We start from the raw sequence: 22,820 nt of genomic DNA, 5'->3' as shown, positions 1-22,820 counted from the left end.
CTTTTTGTCTCTACTGCCTACATGAGGACAAGACGCACGTGGAGAAGGACTGTGCGTTTTGCGGCAACATGTCGGAGCGGACCATGAAGGACCGCCATCAACGTCTCGCCAACTGGCTAGAAGGGAAGAGCCCATCCGGCGAGAAGAAGAAGAAGAAATCTGAGCGGTCTTCTAAGACCTTTGAGGACGCCCCGGCGACGGGGGTCCAACATAAGGCCAAGCACCGTGAGTCCGCTGGCACCGGGAGCGCCGAACGGTCGGGCTCTACGGGCGCCAGGCAGGGTGCACCCTCCCCGGCACCATCAACCACGAGCCAACGCTCTGGGTCGGGTAAGAGGAAGGCCGAGCACCCGGCGAAGCTCCTGGAGAGGCCCCGGTCGAGCTCGAAGGCCCCATCGGAGGGGGAGCGAGGCGGTGTCCCCCCCCCTCAAGGATAAGGCGGTGAGCGCACCTAAGGTGGTGAAGGCCTTAATCCATCCGGCCAAGCCCTCTATCGAAACTGTCGCGGCGGCCCTGGCTCAGCATGTGCAGGCTACACCAGTGGTGGCGACCTCGGGGCTCAGAGTCTTCCTGCCACCTTGGAGGGAGTCATCTTTTGTGCCCATCGATAGGACCCCCGTGAAATCCCCCGTGGGGAAGAAAAAGGGGGGCAGGGCGTCGTCGTAGATTCGGCCTCAACCTCGGAGGAGGAGCTGGTCGAAGTCTTAAGCCACGGCCTCGGCGTGGAAGAAGACCGACCCATCGGGATGGATCCCGACGCAGGTGACGACGACATCGTCGAGGGTACCGACGGGGCCCCTGATCGCCCGTCGGATTCCCCTCTGCCAGTGCCGCGAGACAACTCGGCGGCCATTTTGTTGGCTATACAGTCCTTATGCTCAGAGATAAGGACGAGACTACCGTTGCCGACGGAACCTCTCCCGTCGGGGGACCCAGAACCGGGACCTTCTGGTGTTCCCCCTACCAAGAAAAGAAGGATCCACCCTCCGCCTCCTTTTCTGCCGTCGCGCCCCTTCCAGCCCTCCTCCCCGTCCACCCGAGGGGATGATACGGGGACTGACACGGCAGCGACGGGTACGGACGACGAGGTATACGACGAGGGTGTACCGTCGTCGCCTCCCACCAGGGCTTCTCCGCCCGACGAGATTGGATCGTTCCACTCCATGATCACCAGGGCATCCGAGCTTTTTCAACTCTGCCCTGAGGAGAAGAAGGAAGGTTTCCTTTATCAGCGGCGCGAGGCCAAGAGGAAGACGGTCCTCTCAGTGCCTCTATTGGACGACATTTGGGATGAGGGCCTCACCCTCCTCAAGAACCCTTCCACGACGCCAGCTAGAAGAGACCGGTACGAGAAGAAGTACCGGGTCCCGGACACGGCCCCCCTGTGCCTCCGGGCGCAGCCTACCCCGGACTCCGTCGTCTCCGCGGCGGCCAGGAAGAAAGCGGGGGGGGGGGTGCGGCCTCCACATCGACTTCCCCACCGGACGGTGAGGGAAAGAAATTGGACGCTATGGGACGCAGGGTCATCTCGTCTGCAGCGACAACGATTAAAGCGGCCAACGCCTTGGCTATCGTGGCCCGCTACGACAGGGAGCTCTGGTACAAACTGGCTCCCCTGCTGGACTTCCTGCCGGACGACAAGAGGACAGAGGCCCTGGAGATCCTGCAGGAAGGTGAGGTGGCTTCGGACCACGCCATTACCGTTGCTACGGACATCGCCGACACTGGGTTCCGCCAGTGGGCAACGGCGTTTGCCTTAGGCGGCGTGGATGGCTCAAGGCTACGGACTTCCGTCAAGACGTTCAGACCAGAGTCCTGGACATGCCCTTCGATGGGAACAACCTGTTTGGCAAAACAGTGGACGATTCCCTTCAGGCCATTAAAGCGGACACTGAGACGGCCCGGGCCCTGGGAGTTCTGCAACAACGACGGACGCCCTTTCGGAGCAGCGGAGGCAAGGGCGCCTCCAAAGGTTCCGGCGGCGGTTTCTCCACCTTCCGTCAAGCGGCCCGCTCGTCGGCTCAGGAGGCCTACAGAGGACGAGGCAAGTCTGGCGGACCCCGCCGTCGTCGCCAAGGAGGTCAAGGCGGCAAAGCCTCGTCCAAGCAGGATTGAACCGGCCGTGGGGTCGGGCCCCCACCGAAGCACCCTGGTGGGAGGCCGGCTGGCGAGCTTCGTCAGCGTGTGGGAGTCCATCTCCACCGACCGTTGGGTGCTGGACGCCTTGGCCCGGGGCCACGCGCTCGAGTTCCAGAGAAGGTGCCCGCGCGTCCCCCCCGTGGCCAGGAAAGAACTTCACGTCCCTCAACTTCTCCTGGAGGTAAAAGCGATGCTCAGGAAGGGCGCCATCGAACTCGTCCCAAAGAGGCTTCGGGGCTCCGGAGTTTACTCGAGATACTTCCTCGTGAAGAAGAAGACGGGGGGGATGGCGCCCCATCCTGGACCTGCGACGTCTGAACAAGTTCATCAAGGCGCAAAAGTTCCGGATGGTCACCCTCCAGCACGTCCTGGGTCAGCTGGAGGAAGGAGACTTCCTGTCGTCGTTGGATTTGGAGGATGCCTACTTCCATATTCCCATCCTAAAGGGGCACCGAAAATTCTTCAGGTTTGTGGTCCAAGGGCGTCACTACCAGTTCAAAGCCCTCCCCTTCGGACTACGGTCGGCACCCAGGGTATTCACTTAGTGCCTTGCACCGGTGGCGGCGCAGCTGCGCCGCGAGGGGATCCAAGTCTACCCCTACCTGGACGACTGGCTCATCCGAGCCAAGACGAGGGAGCTCGCCGTGGATCACACGGCAAGGACCGTCCAACTTCTCACGGACCTGGGACTCTCCGTGAACTACGCCAAGTCCCACCTGGTACCCGCGCAAAACGCACTGTTTCTGGGAGCGAAGCTCAACAGTGTCCCTTCTGGCCTCCCCGTCGGAGGAAAGGACCAGGTCCATCCTGGGCAAGGTACAGCGGATGTTGGTTTCCGACGCGGCCAAGGTGAGGTCCATCAAGTCCCTCCTCGGAATGATGTCTTCTTGCATCTACCTCATTCCCTTGTGCAGGCTCCGGATGCGCCCGTTGCAGGAGTTCCTGGACGCGCGCTGGATCCAAACGACGGGCGGCTTCGAGGAGAGGATCACACTCGACGAGAGTTTCCGCCGAGCGGTCCGGTGGTGGGGCATCCGCGCGCATCTGACGGCGGGCATGGACTTCCAGACCCCAGACCACCAGGAGACAGTGACCACGGATGCCTCCCTGGAAGGGTGGGGAGCGCACACCGAAAATCTGCACGCGAGAGGCCTTTGGCTCCCGACGGAGAAGTCCCTCCATATCAACGTCCTGGAGCTTCGTGCAGTGTTCTGGGCCCTCAGGTCCTTCCTTCCGTCCCTCAAGGGCAAGGTGGTGAGGATCTTCACCGACAACACCACCACCATGTTTTACATCAGGAAACAGGGCGGAACCAGGTCCCCAGCACTGTCCAAGGAGGCGCAGGACCTGTGGCATTGGGCCGTCGCCCAAAGGATGTTTCTGGTGCCGTTTCATCTGGCAGGGATAAAAAACACCATCGCCGACTCACTCGGCAGGGAGCTGCGCTCGTGCCACGAGTGGGAACTACGGCAGGATCTAGTGGATCGCCTCTTCCGACGGTGGGGCACACCCCAGATCGACCTGTTCGCGACGACGACGAACTCCAAGTGCCGGAGGTTCGCCAGCAGGTTTCCCCAGGCGAGGAGCATGGGCGATGCTTTCTCGTTCCCCTGGGAGGGCCTGTTCCTCTACGCGTTCCCTCCTTTGCCACTGCTAATCCGGCTCGTCAACCAGCTCAAGAGGTCACGGTGCAGGATGATCCTCGTCGCACCTGCGTGGCCGAGGCAGATATGGTTCCCGGACCTTCTGGACTTGTCAGCGTCCCCACCAATCAAGCTGCCGGTGGACGCGGATCTACTCTCCAGGGAAGGAGGCGCCATCCTCCACCACGACCCGAAATCGCTGAACTTGCAGGCCTGGCTCCTGCAGCGCTAGAGTTTGGAGGATACGACATACCGGCCGACTGCAGAGAGGTTCTTGCAAAGGCCAGGGCGTCCTCGACTCTTAAATGCTACGGACACAAATGGAAGAGGTTCTCTGTCTGGTGCCACGCATAGAAGATTAACCCTCTACGGATTACGGCTCCCCAGGTACTGCCGTACCTGCTGACGCTGGCCAAAGCTGGACTGGCACACGCGTCCATCAAGATTCATCTTGCTGCGATCTCCCGATACACCAGAACCACGGGGCGGACGTCCTTGTGGTCTCATCGTCTGGTGAAAGAGTTCATGAAGGGACTGTTCAGATCGTTCCCGCCGGTGAAGGCTCCGGCCCCAGCGTGGGAGCTCAACGTGGTGCTGACCAAGCTCATGGGACCTCCGTTCGAGCCTCTGCACTCGGCCCCATTGAAGTTTCTGTCGTGGAAAACAGCGTTTCTTGTGGCCATCACCTCCGCACGATGGGTGGGAGAGATCCAGGCCCTTTCCTGCAAGGCCCCGTACTTGACTTTTCACGACATGAGGGTAGTGCTCAGGACGCACCCCTCCTTCATGCCCAAGGTACCGTCGGACTTCCATCTCAACGAACCCTTGGTGTTGCCTGTGTTCTTCCCGTCGCCTTCGTCGCCGGCTGAGAGGACTTTGCACTCGCTGGATGTGGCTAGAGCGCTGAAGTTCTACGTGGACCGCACAAAGTGTTTTCGGAAGACGTCACAACTCTTTGTGAACTTTGGACCTGTCAATCAGGGGAAGGCTCTCTCGAAGGCTTCCATTTCCAGATGGCTCTCCGGCTGTATCATGTACTGTCATCGGTTGGCAAACCGACCGCTGCCTGGCCGTTCGAGAGCCCATTCCACCAGAGCGATCGCAGCTACCACGGCGTTCCTTTCTGGTGTGCCCCTGCTGGACATATGCAGGGCTGCTACGTGGAGGTCGACGCACACCTTCACGAAATTCTACTGCGTCGACCGGGATTCCAGGGAGGAGTCCAGGGTCGGCCAAGCAGTGCTGCGCAACCTCTTCGCCTGAGGTGAGCCTGGTGAGGAGGTAAGATGCTTAATGTTGAGTTTGGTGTAATGCTTAATGTTGAGCCTTTGCCACCTCCCGTGGTTGTGCATGTGTGTACTGCTATGTATTCTTTATTCATGAGCATGTGAATCCATGCCAGACCCCATGCTGGAGAAGGAACAAGTTACTTACCTGTAACTGTTGTTCTCCAGCATGGGTCTGGCATGGATTCACATGCGAACCCTCCCGCCTACCCCTCTGCGGCTCTTCACTTGGTCATACTGCCACTTCACGTGCTTCCAAATCTGAAGATGGCTGCCAGAGGCGGTGCTTAGGTAGAGGGCAGTCATTGGCTGTGGTCAGTATGACGCAGAGACCAGTGATTGGTTATTACTACGAAAGACAGATCAGAAACGAAACTGATACTGGTTTTTTCTTTACCGAGGATTCCCAGCCTGACGACGGGGAATATTCATGAGCATGTGAATCCATGCCAGACCCATGCTGGAGAACAACAGTTACAGGTAAGTAACTTGTTCCTTCATGCCCAAGGTGCCGTCGGACTTCCATCTTAACGAGCCCTTGGTGTTGCCAGTTTTCTTTCCGTCGCCTTCGTCGCCGACCGAGAGGACTTTGCACTCGCTGGATGTAGCTAGAGCGCTTAAGTTCTACGTGGACCGGACGAAGAGTTTTCGGAAGACATCACAGCTGTTTTGAACTTTGGACCTGTGAACCAAGGGAAGGCTCTCTCGAAGGCTTCCATTTCCAGATGGCTCTCCAGCTGCATCATGCACTGTCATCGGTTGGCCAACCGACCGTTGCCCGGCCGTCCGAGAGCCCATTCGACCAGAGCGATCGCTGCTACTACGGCGTTCTTGTCTGGTGTGCCCCTGCTGGACATCTGCAGGGCTGCTACGTGGAGGTCGACGCACACCTTCACGAGATTCTACTGCGTCGACCGGGATTCCAGGGAGTAGTCCAGAGTTGGCCAAGCAGTGCTGCGCAACCTGTTAGCCTGAAGGTGGGCCTGGTGAGGAGGTAAGAGTTGCTTGATGTTGAGTTTATGTAATGCTTAATGTTGAGCCTTTTGCCACCTCCCGTGGTTGTGCATGTGTGTACTGATGTGTATTCTTATATTCATGAGCATGTGAATCCATGCCAGACCCCATGCTGGAGAAGGAACAAGTTACTTACCTGTAACTGTTGTTCTCCAGCATGGGTCTGGCATGGATTCACATGCGAACCCTCCCTCCTTCCCCTCTGCGGCTCTTCACTTCGTCATACTGCCACTTTACGTGCTACCAAATCTGAAGATGGCTGCCAGGGGAGGGGCTTAGGGAGAGGGCAGTCATTGGCTGGGGGCAGTATGACCCAGAGATCAGTGATTGGTTACTACTAAGAAAGACAGATCAGAAACGAAACTGATACTGATTTTTTCTTTACCGAGGATTCCCAGCCTGACGACGGGGAATATTCACGAGCATGTGAATCCATGCCAGACCCATGCTAGAGAACAGTTAAGTAACTTGTTCCCTCCGCTACATTCCCCGACACTTCCAGCTAGGAAATTACGAAAAATGATGTGATGTTTCACAACACAAGCAATACCACAAGCCAAAAACAGAGCCATGGTACACAGGAGTTTTATGCTTGGGGCCTAAACAGACGTACTTAGCATGTGTAAATAAGGAAAACAAATGTGTTGAGAAAGGGCAAGCAGACATTTTTTGAAAGAGCACAGGCAGACCTTTTGAAGGGTAGTTGACTTGTGCAGGTTACAAAAGTGTATAGTGTCTAAAGCAGCGACCAAATGTAGGTCACATTTAGGAAATGAAAGGGTTGTGTGACAAAGGGCAGCAGCAAATGGGTTGAAACATTATGAAAACCATGCAAACGCAACAAATGTACCTTCGCACATTTCCACAGGTGTCCCAATGAAAACGTTACCTCACGTGTGGGTGCACCTACCTGGGCGCAAAGGGAAAAGGCTAAACCACTGGTAACCTAAAGTCTTTCGGCAGAGCAGATTTTGAGAAATGTTGCTCTTGTGGACAACCTACACATTTTGGCCTAGGGTGTCAAAGCCACGAAGGAAAATCAGGAACACCATGCATTTCCGAAAAGAGGACACGCGTGGGAATCCACAGAGGTGTGACTTGCGCAAAGCGGCCCCGAATGTATTACCCACAACCCCTGGCAAAGTCGCAAATTTGCAGGGAAAACATTTCCCACCCCCAACTGACCAAAACACGCCCTCAACACATGGCCTTCCTTCCCTTGTTCCCACAGATGTCCCAATGAGAGGCAGAATTCCTATGCGTGGGTGTTGTCACATGGGTGAGAATGGGTAAATCATTCGTACAGCAAGTGCTCTGGGAATACAAGAATCACTGTGTATCACCCACTGCCATCCTGTTTCTCCTCTTGAAGCCCATTCACATGCACCTTTGCTCGCACTTCTCATACATACAGTTCACAATGCAGTCGGACAAGCAGGGGTTGGGTTTAGCACAAGGAGGAAAGTCCTTGTGAGCAGTGAAGCCACGTCGAGGCACCCTCCATTTCACTGGCCATTCATATACCTTTCGTGTCTGCAGTCAGTAGGCATCCATTTCAGCAGTCGCACCTCTACCAAATCACCTGCACCACAGCAACCGTATCTGCACACTTATAGCATGTGGATATCTGCTCACAATGCAACCGTGCCTCTAGCGATATGTTTCACACCATTTTCCAGTACTTGCATATCAACTGTGTCTGCATTCAAATGTCATGTGGCACCAACCATATCTGCACACTCGCAGCAAGTGGACATCTGCTCACAATGCAACCGTGTCTCCAGGCGATATCTTTCACAACATTTACCTCTACCTTCCATATCAACTGTGTCAGCATTTAAATGTCATGTGGCTCCAACCGTATCTGCACACTGATAGCAAGTGGACATTGGCTCACTTGGCTACCTGGCCTACAGACGCTGTCTTTCACACCAACTTCGAGTACGCCCATAGCAAGTATGCCTGCATTCACCGTTCATGTTAAAACATTCATATGGGCAACCTTACCCACACTAAACACACACCTTCTAACAGGCTAATCATTTCTGCAGTGCTGGGAAAGTGCATTCACAGAAATTACATCTGCATGTACTACGTAGCTTTACCTCACTCACACACCAATCCTATCCAAGTCTTTCCTACAGAAGACATGTCAATCACATCACTCATAACATTAGTTCATGTAAAAAAATAAAGAAGGCAGGGTCGTACGGGGTAGGCAAGACACCGCTGCCATATAGATGGTATCCAAGTACCACTTTCATGACACTTAGACCTCAAGGGAGGGAGCCAAAGTGGCGTGTACTATTTTCGAAAGATACCCCTTGAGTGGAGGGATCCGGAATGTTATTCCCATCTTCTCCAGTGCACCCCTCGAGAAGTGGGAGCGGGTCTGGTGTTTCTTTGCATGGCAAGCCTTAGGTGGAAGGAGCCGGAATCTCGTTCCTTTCCAATGTGCGCCTGAAGCGGAGGGAGCTTCACGGACGTTTTTTCTAATGCAGGCATGAAGTGGAGCAAGCTGCACTAGCATTCCTTTCCAAGACACCCCAAAGGGGAGTGAACCAGAGTGGTGTTACCTTCTTCTCCAAGGCATGCCTCAGGTGGAGGGAGCTGGAGTGGCGTTCCTTTCCAAGATACGCCTCAAGTGAAAGGAGTCTAAATTGTGTTCCTTTGCAAGTCGCACCTCGCGCAGAGGGAGCTAGACTGACCTTTCCTTTTAAGGCAGGCCTCAAGTGAAAGGTACCGGAGTGGTGTTCCTTTCCAAGGCAGGCCTCGAGTGGAGGGAGCAGGACTAGCAATGCTCGTGAAGGCACGCTAAATAAAGTGAAGTGAGTTGAAATGCTGTTGCATTTTTATTGAAGGTACACCTCCAGTGCAGGGAGCAAGAGTGCCATTCCTTTCTAAGGCATGCACGATTTCAGAGCCTATTGGTCCCTTTCAAGGAATGAAAGATCTCCCAATACTTTTCCTTTGTATGATACAAAAGGAAACAAGGCTGTAGGCATAGAGCTGGCTTGGAAGGGCATTGGGGACAGCACACCTGAGTATCCCTCCTCGTTCCTTGTTTTGTACACACCTTACATTTTCTGTACAGTCTTCATGGCTGTGGCAGGAACATAATCGGCAAAGTGTCATCCTTTTAATCTGGCCACATCTTCTACCTCTGGAAAGACGGGAGTTTGTACATGGACCATAGTCTGAGATTGTACAACTTCTTTTTCAAAGTTCAAAAATGAGAGGTTGTTTTGTGCAGCAGCTGCACAGTACACCACATGTGTATGGCCAACTTCTTGTACCACATGCATGACTTGCGTTCAGCATGGTATGGCTGAAGCACTTTGTTTGCTTTATCTACTCCACCCATGTACTTGTTGTAGTCCAGAATGCAGTTGGGCATCCACACTTGCTGAGCCTGCCCACGCACAGTGACTAGTGAAGTACTTTCATCATGAATAGTACTTAGCATGTGCACATCCCTTTTGTCGCAAAATTTGAATGCCAACAGGTCATCCCGCTGCAATGCCATACATGCTCCCTTGACCATCATCTTACACACAAGTTGTCTGGGGAAGTCTTTGCGGTTACTGCAGATTGTACCGCATGCCAGTGTGCCCACATTGTACAATTCCTTGAAGAGTGGAATCCCTGCGCAGAAATTGTCCACACACAAATGGTGACCCTTGTGGAGCAATGGTGTGAGATCCCAAACAATCTTCTCACTTGTCCCTAAATGGGCTGGGCAGCCCAGAGTGTTTAGGGTGGAGTCCTTTCCAGTGTAGGCTCTCATGCTGTTGGCATACCCAGTGGTACTTTCACACAACATGTACAACTTGATCCCGTATCGTGCTCTCTTGCTCGGAAGGTACTGCTTGAACACTAGCCGACCTTTGTACAACATCAATGATTCATCAATAGATATGTTATGGCTAGGAACATACACCTCTGCAAATCCCTGAGTAAAGTTATTCAGAAATGGCTGAAGTTTGAATAGCTTATCACAATTTGGGTCAGTTCTGGGTAATGCTGCCCAGTTGTCATTGACATTCACCATACGTTGCAGTGCTTGAAAGCGTATTTCTTTTTTTTCCAACAACATTTTATTGATTTTTACAAGATGGGATATTACATGCAACAACGCAATACAGGTCAATATAAGCGTTAATTGAAGCCTTTATAGACTATTTCGAGTCGTAGAGTGGAGGAGAAAGTGGGTGGTTCCTGGATGCGGCGGTTGGGCGGGCAAGATCTGAGTGAATGTTCCCCTATGTTCTGGAGTGTTCGGGGACCGGTCGGGGATTAGTAGAGGGGGCTGCATTGGAGCCATCTGGAGAGTGGCGGCCTCCTGGTGAGGGTTGGGTATTTGGCCGCATAGTCAAGGAAAGGGTCCCATATATTTAGGGTTCTATTTAAGGAGTCCGAGCGGATTGCAGTGATTTTTTCTGATACTGCAATCTCCCAGCATTTGGCCCACCATAGGGCAATTGAGGGGCCACTTTTGTCTTTCCATAATCGAGCCATTGCAATCTTCGCGGCCAGCAGTAGATGGTTGCAGAGGCGGGAGATATGGCCTGAAATTGGGAATGCTCCATCGCCGGTTTCGCCCAGAAGGACGATGCCTGGGTCCCATGGAATTGAGAGGCCAGTTATTTCCTTAATGTGCTTCAGCACTTCTTTCCAATATATTTCTGCCTTTGGGCATGTCCATACTAAGTGGTAGAGGGAACCGGGGGTTTGATAGCCTCGCCAGCATGAGGCGGGAAAATCCGGGTTGGCTTTGATTTGTGTGGGGGTGATGTAGTATCTGAAGCACAGCTTATAGCCTCCTTCTTTATACGTGACGCATTGCAAGCTTTTATGTAGTCTAGTCCAAATTTGCTCCCAGCTTTCTACTGCTATTTCCCGGCAATATCCTTTTCCCATTCCGTCATATATCTTTCTTTCTTTGCTGGGTCCGATCTGTCGAGGAGTCAGTATATGGTGGATATTCTACCTTTGTCGGTCGGGATGTTAGCGAAAGCGTATTTCTACTCATTGTTGCCTGAAAAAAAGGGGTTGAAAATACTGCATCAGTAGACCAGTACATTGAGATAGACGACTTAGACGATATTCCCATGAGCAGAATAAGGGTTTGAGAGTGGGAACCTGTGACCTCAAGAACTGTGCAGCTTACAAAATGGTTTGCTGAACCACATCTGCAATGAACCCATCATCAACAAAAAAGTTGAAAAAGTCAATAGGCTGAAACCCATCTGTATTCACTGTGCACCCTGATATACCAGTGAAAGCGGGCACAAGAGGCTGAGCCATTGCTGGATGTACCCACTGAGACTCATCAGCCATGTCAGAATCTGGCACATTCCTTGCACATCCTGCATGTCTTCTCACCCTTACAGGTCCCATGCATGTGGGAAGTGTGGGAAAGGTTACATGTACTCTTTCATCCTCTTCGTCATCATTTGATGATGATGAGGAGGAACTAGCATCCATCGAAAACTAATTTCCCCAATCACCTTCCTCCTCACCCTCAGAAGCACTATCTGTTTCAGATTGCACATCCGGCTCTGTGCCTTGCTCCGAGCCAGACTTCATCACTGCAGCGAAAGCCTCTGCACCAGACATTGTTCGACGAGAAGCCATGACTACTGTTGCTATGGAACCCTTCACTGCCCAAAGAACCGATAAAGACTGAAAAAATACGTATGTGTGCTTCTCAAAGTATGGAACGTTGTAGAGTAAGTTGGATTCAGTGCCACAGACCTACACCACACAAGTACGCCAAAATGTCCAGACTCTGCTCACAAACTGTAGCAGCCCTCTGTTTTTTGTAGCGTGCTGAGAGTACATCATATTGCAGAGTGCCATTTTGCAAACACTCACTGCTTTCTTACAAGTGGGTAGATGGCTAGAACACACCTGCACCTACAACAAAGATGACAAAAAATCTAAGAAAGATGCCCTCTTCCGCTATACATTACACCAGTACAAGTGTGGGGATGAGGATTCAACCCACGGTATCAATTCAGAGACGGCCATCGTGCATTGCACCCTCCCCTCATACATGGGGTGTTGGTGGATGGGAAATGGAGGTGAGAAGCAACCACCTAACGTATTAGTGATTGGGTGAGTTGAAAAGGCAGAGGCAATCAAGACGCAGACAGTGAAGAAAAGGAAAGTACACGGAAGGCCCTTCCAGACAATTGCTGGCACACTTTCAACAAAACCCCCCGCTAATTCACATAGGCTTCTTTGTTGGAAGGGGGAAGGCCACAAGGACGGAACTACTGTAAGGGCCAGAAAGTGGAATTAGGCTGCTGAAAGTGGTGATGGTTTGCAAAGAAATAAGCAGCACGACATATTGAATACATTGACATGCCATGAACGCTAATCAATTGCTAGGAAGTCTGAGTCTCACTGTGAACATATTTACTCACAATTTTATTACCATTCTACACAATTCAGTAAGTCCATCAGTTACTGCCCCGACAACATATAGCGCCTGGGCAAATGTCAAATGTCTGCAATGAAAATGTCCATGCCTCTTGTTGAAAGATGCACCCCGTCTCGGTGAAGCATCAGTCCACCTTTGATGAAGCCATGGTGAATTGTCCGAATTCTATCATTGCCCTTTGTCAGTCTTGCTAGCTCCCCATTCCGTTTCCTCACTGAGGCGTTGATGTCCCTTTCCTTCCCTGGAGTTCTTCAATCCCTCCTGGGAATCATCTGGTACCAGGCCACCACAGTGTTTGGAACCCTCTGTGATATCCATTGCAGTTCCGCCATCAATAGCTCCCGTACCCCTTTCCGTCCCATAGACACCAAATCATTTCCTCCCAGGTGCACCACTATAAGGTTGGAGGGAGGGGGGACATCTCCTTTTGCCTGGACATCGCTGATGGCTCCTCTGAGCTGCTGAAGGCGCATTCCCCCGACACCAAACCAGTACCGAGAGAGCATCCCTTCGAGACCCAGATGTGGTTGCCCCTCTGAAAGGTCCTGCAGCCTTTGGACGAAAGAGTGGCCGACAATCCACACAACCCTCATCCTCACTAGGAAAAGGAAACAGGAAAACCCCCATGAATGACCAGACATACAGTTTATCAATTAGCACAACTATTGCTTCAACACTTGTGTCTTGCAACAATCCCAGACGCACGCTTCCCCCAATCTCACATGCACTTTGCATGTGTGAGAACAGTAGATCAATACATAATTGCCACATACTTTTCTGGGAAAGAGGTGAAGGATACACTGTCACCTTGTGCCAATGGCACAGTTGTGCTGGCACAATTGTAATCGGTGAAGGTTTCTGTTCCTGTGGCCCATCGATTGTACTGCACGGTGCTAAGGTGACTTGCACATACTGCACTGATATACTTTGCCAGGTTGACTATTCTGACACAGGAAATGAACTCCCTAGAAAGTGTGCATTGTATGCTCTCTGAATATAGGCACCCTGACAGAATGTGCGCCAATCATCACAAATGGATACAATTTTGGACAGTTTAATTGTGAGCGCTTCAGCCAAAGCTCCAGGACCACTGGTGAACTTGGGGGCAGTTGACCAACAAGGCAGAGAAGCGGCCAAGGTCACACACATCAACCCGACCATCCTAGATCTCTGGCTGGCCAGCGCTACAGCTTTTGGGGACCCTGCCGGGGCTCCCTGCAACCACTGCTGAACCTGGGGGACGAAAGGCCCACATGGGAGACGGGCACCCAATGCCTGAGACATCACCCCCCAACTGTCCTGGCCCTTTGCCTGGCCTGCGTTGCAGCTTTGTCCCCTGCGAAAGGATGGTGACCCTGGTGGGGCTCACTGGGACCACTGCTGGACTTGGACGACACAAATGGTGACCGTTCCAATAAAAGGAAAGAGCTCCATACCAAGTGCACTTTGCATGATCAGAAGAATTGACCATCTGCATTACTAGCACAAACATATGTTAGAAAGTGGTTGTAATTATGTTTATGAAATGTATTTTCCTACAAAGCAGCCACCTTCCTCTATTCAGGTTACACCCATCATTTCCCACATTACCTCCCCACCCATATCACCCATACCACTGACAATACAGCCACAGTCCCACCCGCCACATAACCATCCAACCCTACATTACAATGCATAATTAGAAAAGCAAATTTCGTACTACTTACATAAGTCAGCAAAAGCTTTTGATTAGCCACAAATGCACAGGAAACAAAAAAGAATGTCATTCTGTACTCAGGTCACCAATAACGCATCCAAACTGTCAGGCTGCTATCTGCAAACTTTTCGATTCCTTCAACTAAATACATGGCACATCCCAGTCATCTACCACCACGGAAGGGTGAACTGCACACTGATAGGAAATGGGAATAAGACCAATGGGTGTATGGAAACCCCAACCACAAAATAAGACGGCATAGTGGCAAACTGCCCTCCCAGGGGAACAGCACTGTTCAACTGGTCTGGGGGGCAATTCGTGACCTGCCCCTGCAAGTGTGTCCCTGGCCACCACAATACCTCCCCCAAACACCCACTCCTGCTCACTCCACCAACCCTCCAGCCCCAGTTCCCACCCACCCCACTAGCAATCCGCCCCGCGTAATATACAATGTTGAAAAAACACAAATTCCATACTTACATAACAAGGGAGAAGCTTGAACTGTACATGACCTGTAAAGGAAAAAAAACGCATATCTATGTCAGCCCTGCAAAAACCAACCCACACTGCGATGCTCCCATCATCACCTTCTGCTACTGAGCACCGGGGGGTACTCGCAACATTCTCTCATTCGAAACGCCCAATGCTCACTTACTATGGTGCTCACTTCCCCTGTCCGAATAGTGTGCTGTGCCATTGCAAGGCGCAGATCCAGCGATCCACACCCAGCACTGCACTCGTTTTCCTTGCAAAGCTGCAAGCCCCCTTCCATTCCTCATAATCCCTGGTGTCTAGTGTGGCCCCCAATTCCCCAAAACACCAACAGAAAAAAAAGTTTTCTCCCTTTTTTTTGGCCCCTTTTCCATGGGGCAGATGGGCACATTAGTGTGTCTATCTGCACCCAGGGTGACCTAAACCTACTGCCCCATCCATTGGGGGGCCTGTGCTTCGTTTTCTGGTGGCCCGCTCCCCCCACCCCAAATGGATGGGGGGGCATCTCATGTACCCCTCCTTGGGGGCAGATGCCCCTTCCTTGGAGCAGAAAGCTGCCCCCGAGGAGGGCTGTATGAGATTCCCTCTCCATTTTGGGTGGGCCCAAACCTGCAGCCCCATGTATTGTGGGCCAGGAGGGGGGGGTGGGGAGAGGGCTGCTTGCATAGTAAGCAACCCTGTCATGCCTCAAAAAAGGTGTTGTTGGAAAGGGGACGAGTCTCCCCTTTCCAACACCACCTCCCTCGATCTCAAAGGCTCCATAAAGCCGGAGATCGAGGGAGAAGGGCACTCACCTTTCTCTGTTCACTGCGGCAGCTGAAAATGGTTGCGGCAGTGAAATTACTTTCACGCCGACGTGAAACTGAAAGAAATCCAACCCCTAGGCCGTGAGGAGGAATCTCCCCCCCACATAGCCCAGGGGTTGGATTTAATGCCAAAAAGGACGAGCTATCTCGTCCTTGGCACTACGAACCTAATGTCAAGGACGAGATAGCTCATCCTTGGCATTTAAAAAGGTTAAAGTATACTTACTTAATGTTGTTAGAACCAACGTTTTGAAATATATGTGTAATATGCTTTGTGAGTATAAACATGCAAAATGAACGTTTGAAATGGAAGAATAGGGTAATGAGTGTTTGGTATAAAGTTGGAGATGTTGTTGATCAGTAGTAACGCTTCTGTGGGGTCGGACCCCCAATCTGTTTGTTAAAACTACGGAATGTATTTACTTTATTCCTTCTCTGGATGTCAGTGTACCTGTGGAGGCTGTTTGGGGCTGGGGTGGTGATGCCACTGCAGTTTGTGTTTAGTTATGTTTTATGTTTTAAATCTCAATAAAACAAGTTTATAAACAAAATGTAAATACTATAAAAACCCACATGTGTAAAAGACGATATAAATGCAGAACAAGACTGTAGATGCACTCAGGATACTTTTTTGTTAGGGGAGAGATGGGAAGAAATGCAACAATGGATTATGTTGTCGAAGAAAAACGGGCATACATGTCTCTAGTGTCCTAAAAAATGGAGCAGGGGGCTGGGTCTTTCAAAAGAACCGTTTTCTGTTCCTTGCTGGTTAGACAGTGTTAAACCTGATTTAGCTCTGCTGCGGTGCGGGTCAAACCAGATTTGATTGCCGCGAGTAGTGCTGGTCGAAACGGAAAGCTGGCGTCACTTGGTTTGAAGTAGAAGTTCAGTCTGGTTTGAGTGCAGCATTAGGGTCATGTAGTTTGGGTGGCTCACCAGGGTTGGTTCAAGTGTTGAGTCGATACTTTGGTAACAGCTGATTGCGGTTGGCGTGTGATGCGATGCACCAATGGTTCGAAGCAGTGATCTTGATGATACGATGCAGTGTTCAAACAGGCAGCAGTTAGTCTGCCCATAATAGCTAGATGCTTGTTCTAGCCAGACAGCTGACTGGCTCTGCTTGGTGTGATGTGGCGGTGAGTAGGTTTGAGCACAATAGTGCCAAAAGCAGAACCTGCGGGTCCATCGGGTTCAAATGCACTTCGATCCAGTGGTAGTGGGAACCTGGCTGTTCTGGCCCTCCAGATGCTCAGAGAACCACTGCAGGGGCTCTAGGACAGAGTGAGTCCTTCCAGGCTCTTCTCTTCCGGCCTAGGGAGGTTTGTAAGTAGATTGGATTGTCCTGGTCCTCAGCAACCGTTACCCCCAATGTGCCCTGGGAGTGGTTAAGAAGCAGAGCTGGCCTTTACCTTGTGGCGGCACACCTTCACCTCAATAACTGAGGACTTTGGGAAGAACAATCTCTCCCAAAAGAGGTAATTAACTCTTTCTCATGTCCTGGATAACCCAAAAGTGAATCAAAGGATTAGAGGATGACCCCATCTTTTATCGGTAAAGGGCCACAGTTGATTGGTGGAAAGCAAGTCTGCTTTAAGTAATCCGACTACAATCCAACAGCCCTTTGCCTTTTAAGGTCATACCCAGAGTGCATTGTTCTTCAGAAACTGAAGGTGACAGGAATGAGAGAAAAGCCCACAGAATGTAAGGTGGAAGAACCCTTATCTCAACTGACCAGTGTCCCTTGGCTTTCCTGGCCCCAACCCCTTCTCAGCCTGCAACTTCAAAGACACTGTTGTACAACCCCCTAGCATTAGGCAACCTTTTGTCACGTATTTAGCTCTTTGATGCCAGGCTCTCCTTTGTCGCCAGCTGGAAGATCGCAGTCCTGGCAAGAGGGTGTTAACTTCCTGTGCACAGTCACCATAGGCAGGACTCCTATCCTATTGTCTCATTCACTGGAATGCAGAGCGGCAGGAGCCTGGAATCCACACATCCTCCCAGAGCTGCCTGGGCTCACAGGGTTGACAGTGGTATGCTATACATCAGATGTGGTTTAAATAATTATGTGAACCTTCAGCCACCTTGCCCCAAATTTAGTATGGCTTATGTTTATAGATTGAACTGCCACCAGGATGATAGTTCTGTATACAGAGCGTATTTTAAATGCAGCCCCTCCTATGCAGTGCATTTGCTGTCACAGCAGCTGTAAGACTGGGCCTTTTGAACTTGCCCTGTGCAGGTGCGGCAGATCTGGAGACTGATGCTGCAGGGCACATGTCACTATGCTTTTGGTGAGGGGTTTGGTTACTTAACTTTGTGAATTTAATTTCTTATTGATTAGTCCTTGTTTGCCAGGGAAAATGGCTGATTACATACAGTAATACTAATTATTCAAGTCCACCCATATTGTCACAGTCCTTACTCCCCTCCCGCCTGGGTTTTGCTGCATCCTTGTCTAGGGCCAGTAAGAACACAGGCAGAGGAGGGGTGGGGCTTTATACCCCCCCCTAGGGAGCAGGGGAAAATTAGGGATTTTTTTGCAACTTCATTGGCTTCGGTCTCGGAAAGCGGGTAACCTTCCTTCTGTAAGGACTGTGACAAGACTGGTGGATTCAAGTAATGAGTACTACTGTACATAATCAGCCATTTTCCCTGGGAGCAAAATTCCCAAAGTTGAGCATTTTGTTATTCAGTGGAACCTGAGTGAGCCAAAAAACAAAAGTGCAGGGGAGAGTTTCTTTTCTCCAGAAAAATCACTTTCTGTGCACTAACAATGCGTTTGCATTGCCTATCCAAGGTGTGACTGTTGAATAATGTTCTTGATTTGAAGGTAAACATGACACGTTGGTATTCCTCCTCTGAAGTGCAAACCTTCATGTACATTTTAAGCTACAGAGCCTGTATATGGATTGCGAAACTTAGACCTGCAAACTTATGAGTAAAGCCGATTGTATTATCATTTGAAAGCAAAGTAAATTTAATTTCAAATTTACAAAGGGTTTCACACCAGTTTGAGGACAGACATTACTTTCTATGCTGTGGTTTTGAGCTATGTTGATCAGTTGTTGGGGTCGGATAATTGTGTGTTTTGTAATTGTTTTTCAGGTGCAGTTTTCCTGGGTGTTTTTTGCAGGCGCTGTTCCAGTATTTCTTTCTTTTTTTATTGTAACTCTTCTGTGCCACTATAACAACTGGGATCCAGTTATGATTGGAATCAGAAGGATATTTGCATTCATATGTAGGAAACATCGAATTCAGAGGTAGGAACTATTTCCTTTCTTTTTTTTATTCTATTAAACATAGCTTGAGTTCTGTCCTTCTGTCATAGATGTTTGTGAATGTCAAGCGATTTCTCCCTTCAGACATGCACCCTATGACAGCATTTACCAAAGCTCCTATGTACTGTTAGATTCGTACCACAATTATTGACACCATCCGATCAATCATGACATTTCCGCTTTGGTCAACGGACTTGGAAATGTTGATTCTATGTGAAAACATTGCAGGAATAAATACAGTTTTTGAAACAATATTTATTTCCTGATGCCAAAAAAGCACTTCCCACATATTCTAGGACTGGATTAATGTACTAATCCAACTCCAGTCTTAAAATATTTGAGGAAAGGTCAAGATAATGGTTAGGAAGCAATAAGATGTAAATATTTTTTCTAAAATGCTATTTATCCCTGCAATATCATCAGTGGATACTTTACAACTGTGCAATAACCTTACTAGGAAATAAGACTGCCCACATTGTATGTCTTCAGTAATTATGGCTATTTTCATGTACATGCACAAACGGTGAAAGTACCATGATGTCTCCTGTTTGCTACATTTTCTTTAGTGTTGCCTTAATTTGCATAATCACAGTTAAGCTACAAGACTGCAATCATCCCCGGGATTCTCTATGCTTTGGAGATTTTCCCTAGGTGGCAAACAGTTGGTTGCCTAAATTGGAGGGAAAGATTATGGATCATTGTTTGGCGTACCGGGCTCAACACCAGTTGAAGTGTTAAGACTAGAATTGGGCCTCTAATCTCTTATGTCTTGCTGGGTTGTTGCTGCTTGTAAACTGTGGGTTACTATAAAGTTTGGTGAGAGGAGGCATGCCTCCTTACTACATGCGAGTGTGATACATGCAGAATGATACTCTTGCAGCGTCTGGTTCAGAGAATTGGAGAGCACAGTGCTCACTCACTGTGAAGCTGTAGCTTTAACATGCTCCTGTGAATAAGAAGTCCCTGTTTTTTGGGGGAAAAATTGAAATTGATGTTGGGAGCAGGAATTACAACTAATCATTGACCATTGCACAATTAGAAGGATGGCGCAAATATACACCGTTTACTCACAAGGGGAGGTTCTCTCATGGGCCGAGGCAGTACTTGATAAAGTGGCACTTTCCGGCATTGATACGATTTGTTCTATCAATGCATTTGGTAATTTTGCCAGTCTTTGGAATTTGGGGCACCTGGTTGGCTATCTCGATCAAAGAACGCCTTTGTCGACTGTGTGGCTCTCACATTGAAACTGCAAGACACATCTTACCATCTTGTCCCAACCTGAGTCTGTACTACATCAAGGCGTACGCAAACATTAGACTTTATGAAGGCAACCAATTCTGGATCCTACTCTTTGCGGATAAGTCATATGTGGACGTCTCTGACGCTTACCACCATTGGCTAAGGGTGAACGCCATGTTGGTGGAAAAAAAGGTGTCTGTTGTCTCCAACTTGTTGTAACAAGGGAACTATTTGAAGTTAATTATGCCTGTGCCGATGAAATGAATGGTCGATCAGTATGATCGTATCTTCTTAACATTTTAACTGCAATGTTTAGTATTCTTAAATATGTTTTTTCTTTGTTTTATTTTTTGTAAATTAATTTTTCTCTTTAATATAATTGTTTTCTTTTCCCTTTTCTTCTCTAAAGGTCCTTTTTATTTTTAAATTGTACAGTAAATTTACTCTAACTTTGGTAGTGAAAAAAGTTGTTTACAACTGTATGCACTTAAAGAAATAATCATAGTTAACATTAACAAAAGTTAAATAATTATATTTTATTTTATTGTGCATTTGTAAGGTGCTTTATACAACAGAATTGTGTTTCAAAGCACCTCAAGGCTAAATGGCAAGGGAACAAGGGAAATAAAAATAATGGCAGACAGTAATATACAGTCATGGTCCTACTAGGCCTTGTGGCATTCGGCTTTGCAAGTGCAATGAAGAGAAGTGCAGGTGAAGGGGATGGAATGGGAGTGGACAAGTGCTGGAGTAGGACCTGGCAGGGAAGTGCTAGGGGAGATGAGGAGGAGAACCTTAGACCAACTGCTGGTACAGGTGACTCTCAAGGTGGGATGTGGCGCCACCAAGAGGGGCCCGCAGGGCAGTGCAGTGGGGGGAGGGATGCTGGTATTGACTGGGAGGAAGGGTATGGGATCCTATAAATTCCTGAGGATCAGGCCACCTGTCACAGCGGCAGTAGGGTGATTAGCAGGGGAGGGAAAGAGGTAAAGAGCAGAGTTTTGAGCAGTTTCTGGAACTGTTTCTGGAACTTAAGGAGGTCTGGTTCATGTCTGAGAGGAGCTGGAAGATTGTTCCAAAGGGAGGTACCAGCCGAGGAGAGAGACCTGCCCCCCACTCTCTGCTTGAAGAAGCGTTTGACAGTCAGAGAGTTGGAATTAGAGTATATGGCTCTAGCAGGGGAGTATTTAGGGGGTGAAAGTTGGAGATAGTGTGGTCCCAGGCCCCAGAAGGCCTTGTTGATGTTGCAGATGGTCTTGAATTTGATCCTTGCAGCCACCGGGAGCCAGTGGAGAGATTTTAGGGCTGGAGAGATGCGGTCACTGGGCTTGAGCAGCGCTGTTCTGGATTAGCTGAAGGGGGGCGAAGGGAGGTAAGAGGAAGATTGAGAAATAAGCTGTTGCACTAGTCCAGCCTAGAGAGGACCAGAGCTCTGGAGACATTGAGCTTCTGGGGAAAGGCGAGAAAAGAAAGAATGCCTGTGAGGAGGTGGAGCTGGAAGGGGGACTTCTTGGTGCCCGGTCAGTGATGCAGAGTGTGTCAGATTAATTTTATGAGGATGGAATGGTTGAGCGTGTCAAAGGCAGAGGAGAGAATGAGAACAGCAGGAGAGTTGGAGTCAAGATTTGCGAGCATGCTTTCACAGGTGTTCAGGAGAGCAGTTGCCTCTGGATGCCCGGAATACAGATTGATGGTCATAAAGGCAATCAGTAAGATCAGTGTGGAGGGTCTATTGGGGGAGGGCCAAGTTTTCCAATAGTTTGCTTAGGAAGGGGGTAGTATAGATAGGGCGATAGTTAGCCAGGCAGGAGAGGTCAGCAGGCAGCTTTTCTAGGAGAGGGTGCACAAGGGAGTGCTTGAGGGAAAGAGCCAGTGGCGAAAGAGAGGTTACAGAAGTCCGCCATCACAAGCTGCTGGGAATTCTGTTACAGCAGGTCTCATGTTAGATTACTTGGGGTCGACTGCCACTGTTCATCTAAATTCAATGAGATTAGTGCCTTTCATTTGATTAATGTTAGCATTAGATTTATTATTGTCTCGATGCATATTATGTGTACATTTTGTTGTTGTTGAATGAAGGCAAATCTTAGACATTAAACATGTGCGCACACTACAATTTCAGTTTGTGCGTCTAAATATTTCCATGCCTTTTGATTATCTTCCCTGCAAAGCTCTTCCATGTTTATGCCCATCAGTTTGTCTTTTGATTTCCTCCATTGACTTGGCATTTATGGTATCAAACCCTCAGTGCAATGGAGAAGAAATCATTTACATTTAACCCCAGTTAAAAATTAAGATTTAGTGGATTGACACCCACCTAAAACATTTAAGGCGTGCCTGAAAATGCAAGCCAAAAACTCTAAAGAGCAGGAAACTGAAACACTGGGCTGCTTACACTATGGATGCTGCAAAGGCAGACACCACTGACACATGTGAGGAGGTGGAATAACATATTTAGGTCAAATACTATTGGAAGAGGAGTTAATGGAACTTGAAAAGGGGATTTGCTTTTCATTGTGCTCCCAGGTTGCACTTTCTTGGAAAGATTGCTGCTTATTTTGATTCATGGAAGCAGAGAGAACTGTGATTTGTGTTTTCAAGCAAGGTGGAGTTTGTGTGTCTGTGTATGTGTTTGTGATTGATGTAGTTTCTGTGACTTTGGTGATGTGTTTGAGTGTTATTAGTGACGGTGTATATTATAGGTGGAAGGATGGATCTGTGTTTATATGACCTTGTATCTATATATCTGAATCTGTTGTTTATATGCATGTCTTTT

The 22,820-nt window shown here is 49.5% G+C and overlaps 1 protein-coding gene across 6 annotated transcripts in view; it reads left to right on the top strand.

Moving 5' to 3' along the window:
- Positions 1–22,820, top strand: part of SLC35F5 (solute carrier family 35 member F5) — a 1,900,137-nt gene that overhangs the window by 1,634,503 nt on the left and 242,814 nt on the right. For all 6 annotated transcript variants that reach the window (XM_069616580.1, XM_069616583.1, XM_069616584.1 and 3 more), the window contains one exon: positions 18,630–18,784. In XM_069616580.1, coding sequence (XP_069472681.1) covers positions 18,630–18,784 — 155 coding nt within the window. The remainder of the gene's footprint in view (positions 1–18,629; positions 18,785–22,820) is intronic.

The sequence above is a fragment of the Ambystoma mexicanum genome, chromosome 9 (assembly GCF_040938575.1).
Source record: "Ambystoma mexicanum isolate Mex_15411 chromosome 9, UKY_AmexF1_1, whole genome shotgun sequence".
In the NCBI taxonomy this organism is placed as follows: Eukaryota; Metazoa; Chordata; class Amphibia; order Caudata; family Ambystomatidae; genus Ambystoma; species Ambystoma mexicanum.
The sequence above is the reverse complement of the archived record's forward strand: the minus strand, read 5'-3'. Positions and strand labels throughout refer to the sequence as shown.